This window comes from Caenorhabditis briggsae (assembly GCF_000004555.2).
Source record: "Caenorhabditis briggsae complete genome, chrV, whole genome shotgun sequence".
Classification (NCBI taxonomy): domain Eukaryota; kingdom Metazoa; phylum Nematoda; class Chromadorea; order Rhabditida; family Rhabditidae; genus Caenorhabditis; species Caenorhabditis briggsae.
Window position 1 is genome coordinate 10350881 of NC_013488.2, and position 11158 is coordinate 10362038.

An 11158-nucleotide genomic window follows, 5' to 3' on the forward strand; every position below is an offset into this window, starting at 1 on the left:
TCTTCTCCAGTTTTCCCCAAAGTTTCAGCCAGATTGGAACATCCTCCGAGTTTTCGCGGAGTTTTTTCCTTTTTTGCCGACTCCCTGAATAACCCCATAACTGAAAAAACTGATACATTCGTTCAGGGAAGAAAACACGGTGTTTTTCGGAACGTCGTGTTAATGCACTCGAACGCTAATTTCTCGAAGAGGCGTCTGACTCGACGCGAAGGCTTCAAATTGAAGTCTTACGGTTTTGTGTCTGTATTCAACCGGAAGAAGCGCGAAAAAAAATGTATTTTTTTTAATGTTTCGGAAAAAACACCGCGGGAAAATGATAGATTTCTTGTGCCCGGATTGTTGAAATCATTGAAAATGTTTGAAGCTTTTTGTCTCAAGTCCTATAATATTTGTACACCCATTTCTTTTCAGTTTCCCAAATTTTTCACATGAAATGTCAACTGTTCCAGCTTTTTTTTGAAGAACAAATTGTGTTGAAACACCTGTAACTCGTTCCGAACCCAATTCTATCTATGATCTGGTCGATATTCTTGCAGTGTTCCTTCTTCCATTACTACATGTCATTCAGACAGAACCTTATTCTATTCTTGTACTTTCTCTCTCCCAAACAATGATTCACATTTTCGCTGGAAGGCAACGTTTCTGTGTTATAAATACCTTGACCAAACACGCTCATACCCGAGACAGAATTCGTATGAGTGACTGGTTATTGTGCGCAAGAAACTTTTTGGTAAAAATATTCATTGGAATCAGTAGAAGAATGGGAAAAGAGTGGGGAGAAGAGGAAGGAAATGGGGATCGGGGGAAGAGAAACGGGTGGAGCAGAAGAGAATATTCACGTTTTTAGAACAAAAACCAAAAAATTATCAGTGCATGTGGGTTCATGGGATGAAGGGACGGCATTTTGGAATTCAATATTCGTACGATAGTTTAGTTATTCTCATGTTCTTAGAATGATAAAAACTTTGAAAGGAATAAATAAGCTGAAAATTTTAATTTAAAGGAGAAATCGAATCCCAGGGGGTGTTAGGCTCACAACTAGAAAATAGAACAGGTCAAGAATTTTCAAAAAAGGAAAATATACTAAAAAATGGAGAACACAGAAGGAGAGAGAAAGATTGGCAATAGTGCTAGCCTGCATAGTCAAACCTTACCGGATGGAGCACAGTTGCTAGGAAAATGGAACATATGAAGAAGAAAAAAAGGTAAGGAAAAGAAGAGCATGTGAAACTCGTTTTTGTGCGCGGTTATATTGTGGAACGAGAAATATTTTGATAAAAGCGGGAAAAAGTAACGATTAGAAGACGATGAGGAAGTAAATTGATGATCCTTATTCCATCAGTTTACTTTTTTCCAGCAGTCGTTCCAGGTCGTCCTCCGCCTACGGCCGGCCGCCCGCTGTTCATACCTTGGTATTGATATTTCGCTTTCTTCTCTGACGGCTTCAGAATCTGCAGATAGAGAAGATTAGTATGTGTTCTAATGACAGATTCCGTTTTTTTAATGTTTGTTTTGTTCATTTTTGTTCACGGAATGTACTTGAGCTACTGATGGCAAAAAAACCTGATTTAATACTGAACAATTTTTGATGATCTACAAATTCTAATGAACAAATTAGAATGTCTGTCAAGGTTCAAGTGCATTGATTGATGAAAAACCGTTGACGTAAAACAGGCAGTTGAGAGGAGTTTACCACTCGAGTTTATTGTTTTTGTAGGAGAGCGGGAGAATAGCCAAACGATGCAATGCTAACTGTCAAAAAGTTATCCTAGAATTTCTCATATCTCTGGTCTAGAAGGGGGCAAAGTCTTTTTTATTTTTTTCCTATGTCAAATATTAAATCTATCAAAATGATCTTTCAGCGAGATTCAATACGCGCAAAGTTTTTATGGCTCACCTGGAAACTGCACATTAACGTCTCATCAACGCTCATCATTCCACCGGCATTGTCGAATTCTCCACAATAGTTCGGAGCAGAGAATAGTGTCACGAGCTGTCTTTTCGCGAAGAACTCATATCCATCTTCCACAACTTGATGTGCTCTGCATATTAGGTCCAAATCGTGGCGATTCAAGAACTTGGCAACAACGTCTGGTCCGAATGTGAACGAAACTCCTCTATCGTTTTCTCCCCATCCAGTCACATCCTTGTCTGGATCGGACCACAACAAATCGCACAACAATCCAGTATCTGGGACATCAGTCGGTCGCATCACGCGGCGAATCTGCTCCATGTTTTGAAGATCTGGGGAGAGACCTCCGTGGCAGCAGAAGATCTTCTCGTCTATGAGTGCAGCAATTGGGAGACAGTTGAAACAGTCGGTGAAAGTCTTCCATAATTTGATTGAGAAACGTCTTTTGCCTGAAAAATAAGTTTTCACTGCAAGGCTCATCTGATGGAAATCGATTCCAACTCAATTTTTGGTGCATTATTTTTTGAAAGAATCACTCACACTCGTCGTAGAATCCGTAAATACGATTGATAGAGGCACATTCGTGGTTTCCACGGAGAAGGAAAAAGTTCTCTGGATATTTCACTTTGTATGCGAGCAACAAGCAGATGGTTTCCAAACTCTGCTTTCCACGATCGACATAGTCTCCGAGAAAGAGATAGTTTGCCTCTGGCGGGAATCCTCCGTACTCGAACAAACGGAGAAGATCATTGTACTGTCCGTGAATGTCTCCTGAAAAAATTATTGAATAAAATGTGATGGTTTTCCAAATCTGTGTTCAAAATCTCGTTTGAATAGAAGCAGTCTGTATTTATTACAATTTTCGCATCTTTCAAGACATATTTGGAGACCAAAATGGGTCGAACAGATAACTATTTAGTTTCGTTATTTAAACTTTTAAAATTCAATGCGTAGCGCCGGATGCCTCGTCATCAGTGATAATTCGTATTTGAAACTAGCCAAAAATGAAATGTTAACGAAAATTATTTAGAACTGGAAGCCGAGTTGTCAGCTGTTCAGGTCTTTTTGAGAATTATATTTGGAAATAAACTTTTAAAAAATACTAACCGCAGATTTTGAGTGGTGCTTCGAGTTCCAGAAGAATTGGTTGCGACAGGAAAATCTCACGAGATTTGTGACACAAGGCGCGGATCTCTGCCTCCGACATGGTTACTGGTTTTCCAGGACGACATCCACGGACTGTAGATACTTTTAAAAAATGATGAGGACAATTATGAATGTTTAATTACCTTCCAGGAGCCGAGTGATCAAATTGTCAATGTTTAAATCGCCATCGTTTGACATTGTTCTTGCAGCTGCGGACTTCGCGGCTTCTGTTGGTCACCTTTGGATGGATGGCAAGTGGTGTGTGTCTTGCCGACAACTGATATTGCTTGTGGCTGAAAAAAAAACATCTATTAGCAATGATTCGAGAAAAAAGGTAACACGAGATTCGGTAATTGGAAATAATGGAATAGGGTGGAAATGAGGAAAAAAAACCTGAAGTCATGTGTATCTTATAACTTGATAGGAAATTAAGCAGGAAACGAAGATTTAGACGCATTCTCCTAATTTCCTGAGCATAAACTCTAATAACGATTGGGCTAGAAACTTCCTTATAGCAGAACGCATCAGAAACCGATGCCATTGATAGCTCAAACGAAAACATAACGGAGGTGTGCGGCATAAAACGAAACTTCGTTTCTAAAGTTTATTTTCAGCACGATGTTATGCAAATTTTGATCATTGTGTGCGACACGTGATATGTGGGAGAAGATCGACCAAAAGTTCGAGAAGATGTACTTTTAGAAGGAATGTGGTAAAATATCATGGAGAAAAAGTGGAACGTTAATATTTAACTTATTGTAGGAGAAATGTTAACTATTTCGGATGGGCAAATGATCTAAAAAGTTTGTTGGCAGAGAATTGTTGAAAACGAGCAGGCGACTGATGCGAAAAAGAAAGGAAGACAAAAAAGTTTGTTGATGTACTAAGAGTTGGAGAAAAGCGTCATGTACTCTGGTAGTAAAAGACAACAAAATCGAGGAGCAAATCGAGACCGTACTCTCTGAATGTCTGTGTCTCTATATTTTTAGAGATGACTCATCACAACTTCAGACGGTTTTGCTTCTCTATCTCTTGCTTTCTTTGCCCCATTATATGTTATACACCTGTATAGTTCCGACGGATAACGGTGACGACGCCCGTTCCCTATCTCTGCCGTCGTTATCAACGACCCCCAGGAGCGAACATGTCATAAACACGACACCGTCGTCACAGCATGCGGATAACATTACACCAGAAGAAGACGGAGGTAGTGATGAAGATGAAGGCAAGGTAGAAAATAACAGCTTTCAAAAATCTAAGAGAAACATGTGGTTGTAGTCAAGTAAAGTGGTTTCATCAATCGTGAAGGAAAATGTGGAGATCGGATGAAATGCCGCGTATAAAAAGAGGAGCGAAAAGTGACGACGGACTGAGACGCATGTGTATGTGCCTGTCTCTATGTGTGAGTGTACGAGTGGAGCGAGAGACGAACGCGGGCCGATCCAGCGACCGCTGTCCGCCGTATTGATCGATAACTCGCCACCGTCGTTTTCTTTCTTTCGCCGAAACAATTTGCGTTGTTATTGCATTGCCCCCCAACCCGGTATGGCACGTGCGTTTTTAGTACGATGGTACTGACAGCAGCTGCGACGTCATGGAATAAAAGAAGGCGACAGTTTTCGAGAAAGTTTCGTTATCTTTTTATCAGAGAACGTCTCTCATCTCTTACCTTTTTGATGACGAGGTGGCGGCTCGTCTTGCGATAAAAAACAACAATAAAACGGCCCAGGAAGCATGATGTGCTCTTTCTCCTTCACTAAAACAAACGGCGAAACGAGATGTACAAGTATTTGATTTGCACGCAGAAAGTTTCGACAGAGGAAATCGACGGCGACGGGAAAGACAAGATTGGCGAGGGCAAACACTTCTTGTGTGGCGGAGATCTTCGCCATTTCAGAGGTTCATAAAAAATGATTGTGTTCGTTTTTTTCTTAGGAAAATTGGATTTATTGAATGTGTGAATATTTTAATGGAGGTTATCAGCCGCAGTTGACACTTTTTATGGGAAGAAATTCAATTTCATAATCTCATTTTTTAGCAGCTTCAAAGACCTATTTCTATGCTGACTAATCATTTCCTTGTACAAAAAATTGGACAATTGCCCGAAAATTCTACTTATTCAAATTAGGCGAAAGAGAGAAAGGGCACTTCAGAGTTATTTACTGAGTGGGGGAGATAAAGATACTAGTTTCCTAAGATTTCGAATAAATTCAAATACATTATAGAACTAAAACAAAGTCGAAATTAAGCAAAGCAAACTACAAAAAAAAGGCAATTCGCCAGGTAAATTCGAAAAAGGTGATGGTGCGAACATTTTTGAATAGTACGCAAACACCGCGACGCCGAACTGCACACAAAAAATGACCGTACTCTTGTACTATTTTAGGTAAATAAATAAATGGGATTCGTGGAAAAATACGTCCAAAAACCATAATCCAGTCAAATACCAGAAACCAAACTTAAAAATTAAAATATTCAGATTTTATTGTTATCAAATATTTACACATGCTGAAATTTATCTTGAAAAAATCCTAATTATAAATAGAAAAAAGAACTAGCAAAGTAAGCCGCGAAAAAATGAAAAAAAAGAGGAAAGGGGTTGGACAGGAGCAACGAGAAGCTCGCATCGAGATGAGGGCTCGAATTCAATTTATCGAATCGCAGAAGCAGAAGCAAAAAAAGTTGTTGACTAAAGAAGAAACCGCAAGTTTTGAGAGGGTGAAAAAAGGAGGAGGAAAAGGAAGATTTCACGACGACGAAGAAGAAGAAGAGGAAGAAGAAGTTCGGTATTCATTCTTTGTGTTTGGAGCTCCAGCCTTAATTGAGTCCAACCTTACAAAAAGTCAATGATAATGTTATTACTAGAAACGTTATGATGATTTCATGAATAAAAAAGTATTATTTCCGAACCTATATAATTAATCCAATTATAGATGAAGACATTACTGCCAGGGATACAATATAGACTAGCATAACTGAAGGTTCAAAACAACACATAACATCCAAGAAATTGAACGTTTTCTTCATATTCATCAGAAGCAGAAATCTTCGGAATGGTTCGAGTATTCTTTCGGCCACTCCCTTTTAATCGAATTACGACAAAATGAGGGAGAGAAAGACTATGACGACCGCCGTTCTTATTCACATTCCATTAGATGACCAGGACAACTAAGAAAAAAACAGAGAAAGAAGAAGTACAACACTTCACAATACCAAACTCTGCTTCGTGTTTCTACTTTGTTTCAAACTAAAACTTCTGCACCAGAATACGAAATCAGAAAAAGAAGAAGCTGCATTTCTTTGTTTATTGATTTTTGAAAGAGTGTGTTTTGTGTTTGGAAAAAGTGGATAAAAGGTCAAGAGCAACGAGGAAGTAGGAGAAGAGAGTATCGGTTTCACTTATTTGAGTTTTTGAGTTCAAATGTTGAAAAGAGTTTTTCCTCACGAGTCAGTGGCCGTTATGAAAATAAATATTCTATTGGATTTCCGACCTATAAATTTAGTTTAATGAATTATAATTCTACTCGGACGATCCGAGAGTGAAGAAGTAGAAGTGGCTTTGAGTTCCTCTTATCATTATTGTTCTGGCACAACGAAACCGGAGCTGTGAAAGAAAAAAGCTTGTGGGCGTGGCCAATGATTCCTGCAACGAAAACCACAGTAACCTAAAATTTTCGGTTGCTTTTTCTTGATTACTATTGCTTTTTGACAACCTTTGTTTTGAAAACCTCCAAACAAGTCGGAAATAAAAAATTTTCTGAAACTAAAAATTCGCCTGAAAAAAACCGAATAATCAAGAAAAAAATATACTAAAAATATTTGCAAACTACCGTAGTGGCCTCGGCCACCAGATTTTCTCTTCCACAGCTCCGATCTTTGTATACCAGAATAATAAGTGAAGAACCAAGTAATAGTTTTGCCATATTCAATTTCTACAAAATAAATAAAAAACGGATACCTAGGATTGGGACGTCACAATTTTCGAAATCGAAACCTAGAATTTCGGTGTCTAACATTGTTCATTCAAATATTTCCTCTACCATTCCAGTAATATCTCTCTAGATGAAATCGGATACTTTCAGAATTCCCACCTCTGCTGTGTGTTTTTTTTCGACGAAATAATGAGTTTGAGACTGCATTCCTTTTTCTTCAGATATTGAAAACAGGAAGTTATGTCCCTCTGAAAACATGTCTGGGAACGGGAAAAAGAAGAGGAAGGAGTTCTGAAAGTGGCTAGCAGCACGTTTTTTTTTCAGACAAAAATTTCCTTTGGGAAGGAAACCCCTTGGGAAGAAATTGGCCAAAAAAAGGAGATGTTTGTCATCTACTAGAATCTACTTGGGAATTCGAAAAAATTCGAAAAAAGGCATTGACGGTTTCTCTAATTCATTGGAACGTCATCAACATCATGAACATGCTTTAAAAACATGACCCCAACTCCTGTTTCATGAGCTCACTGAGCAAGAAAAACATGCAAAAAAAGAGAAACAAGACCGAAAAACGACGGAAAAGTGAATCTGAAGAATGCAAGGAAATCTTCTTCTTCTTCTGTGGCGTCTCAAAAATGACGTCGTTGCTCTTTCCTACTGAATACTGGCTGTTTCGTGTATGTGCTCAATAGCTCTAGGAGTACGTAGTGGGAAAAACGAAGAAGAGGCGGAGAAGGGCTCTTGGAGCAAAAGAAGAAGAAGAAGAAGAAGAAGAAGAAGAAGAAGAAGAAGAAGAAGGAGGGGCACTGAGACCCTTTGTGCCAGCAGGAAAAAATGAAGGAGAAATCGAGAAGCAGACGGAGAGAAAAAGAAGAAAAAGGCATGAAGATGGCGGGAAGGAAGAGGACGAAAAACTGCTGTGGGAAGAAGAAGGATGGTGAAACGAAGGCATTGATTCGAGAAGGCGAAGAAGACGACGAAAACGAAAACTAGGAGACAAAAAAGTTTTGGGTTTTTTTTCGATTCCTTTCCCAAAACGGAGACGAAATGAGAAAGGAACAATTTGAGAAAAAAGGAAAACAAGGAGGAACACTAGTTTGGATTTGGGGAAATTTGAAAAAGAATGCTAATACAGAGTTCCAAAAGACCTGGTCAGAAATCGCGCTTCATATAACTTTTAGGCCAGGCGAATTTCAATAATTTCGAAGTGGGGGTGAAACAAAGAAGCCCAAATCTCACGTTCACTGGGGCGCGATTTCTGACCAGGCCTTTCGGAACCCTGTGTGCTATCTCAAATTTGTGAATCTGTAATTTTTATGGAGTCTAAGCAGTTTTATCTTAAATTAGAACATTTCTTGATTAAACATATCCCTATTGAAAACATCACAAACGTTTCAATCATGAAGCTGAGCTTTTGAACTTCAAAATTGAGAAAATACAACTTTTTGACATTTCGAGTCCTTGTCTTTTTTTCCAACAACTGATAGTAGTCTGATCACCCAGACCTGCAGTTTAACAATCGTAGAACTACCCGGATTTTTCTCTTTGTTTTTCGAGAGAAGAAAGGATACTGACGAAAAAGAAAGGACCACAAAACATTCTACCCTTTGATCACCTAATATTTAGGCATAGGGACAATTTGTCTTGCCACCCATTTCCTTTCTCGAAAATGCTCAAATCCGTTTTTTCCTTTTATTCTTTGTTCTATTGCCTGCTCAAAGTGCTCAAGCCTAAACTTTCACGAATTATTTCTTCGCAAAATCATACAGGGTTCGAACTTCTGTGGTATGCGGACGCGCTCTATTGAGTACCCAATTTTGTTGTTTTTCCAACGACATAAAACTTTGACATGCCCCTTCTTATTAGAGCGCATCCGCATACCACAGCAGTTCGAACACTGTGGTTTCTCGCTAAATTGATAACATGTTCTGCATCTTTCTATTTTCTCAGAAAACGGATCTGCTAATTCGAGTCAAATGTCATTACTTCTCATATATCTGGAAATGCCAGAATGCAGATTTTGCAGAAAAGAGAAAATATCAGATTCGTGGGATCAATTGAATTCGAGAATAACAATTACGAAGAAGGAAGAATAGTGAGCGAAATCATATTGGAATTATGAATATCGTTTTGTTTGTTTTTCAGAAAAGGAAAATAAAAGTCAATTAGTCTTCTAGATTTTTTCGGGGGATGTCAATAATTTCTTGACATGAATTCCAAGTGACAACGTCTAGGCCCGAATGAGCATATGAAAGCCGTTAGGAAAAAGTAGGGGTATTAGTAGGAGAAGAAGAATAAATGACGTTGTGAAGTCTCAAAACGAAATGGGTGTTCATGATGATGGCATATCGGGAATTCAGCTGTTGACGGAAAACAGCGTACTCTGAATCATACTGTTCAAGAATAACACCTGCAGAAACGAACTTGAACAAATTAATGACCATTGACAGAGAAGAAATGCATGTTAACTAAGATTTACTAGTTCCTTGGGAAACCGTTGATAAATCTGGAGCCTTGGATTTTTTTCAGTAGAAGAGGACTACAATTTGATAGATTGACCCAATTCTTCTCTGGTACGGGATTGGAAAACCAATCTAGTAAATTATACCAGCCAACCTATGGCAATTAAAATAAAACCTGTATTAGAAGGGTCCTACTATTAAAAGGCTCCTCTGAGAAAAGCTTGGATAGATAGAAGGGCCCTCTTAAAAGGTGTCTTTTGGAATAATACATTTCCGTACGTTGCCAGTGAAAAATATTCAAAAATGTCAAAAATTCACAGAAATTTGTTGAAACAGTGTTTTTTGCTCAAAACATATTGAAGAAATTCTGGCAACAAGTACGGAAGGATAGAAGGGCTCCCTCTAATTGAAGGTCCCCTGTGATATATATATCATGGAACAATAGAAAACAAAACCCTTCTAATACAGGTTTTATGGTAGTTTTCCTACGAAGAAGGGTCCGAAGTTTACCTTATAAAAATATGTGATTATTAAGTACTGTTTATAATTACTGTATATTATAGTAATATTCTTGTAAAATTACAATAACATAACTGATGAGAGACAAAAACCGGTAGTCCGAACTGATTTGTAAAATATATTTGAGTAGATCTCAGCTCGAAGACAGTGAATGAGTATGAGCAAAATTGAGGAAAAAAAAGGAGATGTGTATGAGGGAATTGACATGGTGAATGAGAAAATTTGTGTAAATTTAAGAAGGCCACCATTGAGGGTTGGCCATATACGACGAGGCGTTTGTTGGGCCATTTGAAAAGTAGCCGGAAGCGGTCGGGAGATAGGCAGAAGGCGTTGGGAGGTAGCCGGAATTCGTACTTCCAAATGCCACAGTGTAAGGAGAAGTGGATGAAATGTCAGAAGAACGAGCAGTTGTGTCTCCACGTACTAACATGGGAATAGGCATTCTGAAAAATTGAGGAACTAAAAACAAATGTGTCGTTTCGAGAAACTCACGTTCTTGTGGGGAATGTAGTGGATGCTGTCTGACTGGAAAATGCATTCGGCATTGCTGACAGAATTGATGATTGGTTGATTGGCTTGTCTTGATGACTTTTCTTAGTTTTGTATCTGTAAAACCAAATTCTTATTGATGGGAGCTTAATTCTCTTTTAGCTTACCGATGATTCTGGAACCAGATTTTGACTTGAGTAGGAGTCAGTCTGATTTGCATAGCCAATGCTTCTCTCTCGGGAGCACTCAGATACTTCTGTGTACGGAATCGTCGTTCTAGTTCGTAGGTCTGAGCTTTAGTGAACAGTACACGACGTTTCCTTTTCTTTCTCTTTCCAGTTCCATCGTCTTCCTCATCATTCTCTTCATCCATTTCATCGATTATTTCCTCATCGTCTTCTAGTTTTATTCTGAAAATTTTATAAATTAACTTTTGAAACTATTTTCTGGAAGACTGAATACCCACCCATTTTTATCATCCTTGTTTCCATTTGAACCATTTCCGTTTAGCATGTCATTATCAGAACGTTGAAAAGATTCGGCAGGTGGAAGAGTATACATGGGTCCTAGAATGAAAGTTTCTAAATTTAAAATTCGTTTCGAAAAATGAATTAGCAAATAATTCGGAGGGTACAATAATTCGGGGGTGCAAAGGGGTACAAAGCAATTTAGGGGTACAAAATCCTCAATTCGGGGGTACA

The 11158-nt window shown here is 38.5% G+C and overlaps 2 protein-coding genes across 2 annotated transcripts in view; both read right to left on the minus strand.

Annotated features, from left to right (window-relative positions):
* Positions 1-1343: 1343 nt before the first annotated feature.
* On the minus strand, positions 1344-3256 carry Cbr-gsp-1 (the record flags this gene model as incomplete). The annotated part of the gene is made up of 5 exons (XM_002637120.1): positions 1344-1451; positions 1898-2361; positions 2453-2683; positions 3020-3151; positions 3202-3256. The coding sequence occupies 5 exons, from the start codon at positions 3254-3256 to the stop codon at positions 1344-1346; spliced, it is 990 nt and encodes a 329-aa protein (XP_002637166.1).
* A 6944-nt stretch (positions 3257-10200) lies between these two features.
* Positions 10201-11158, minus strand: part of Cbr-ceh-22 — a gene marked incomplete at both ends in the record, with an annotated part of 3420 nt that continues 2462 nt past the window's right edge. Inside the window, 4 exons of the mRNA XM_002637119.1 lie at positions 10201-10411; positions 10461-10574; positions 10625-10867; positions 10924-11023. Coding sequence (XP_002637165.1) covers positions 10201-10411; positions 10461-10574; positions 10625-10867; positions 10924-11023 — 668 coding nt within the window. The remainder of the gene's footprint in view (positions 10412-10460; positions 10575-10624; positions 10868-10923; positions 11024-11158) is intronic.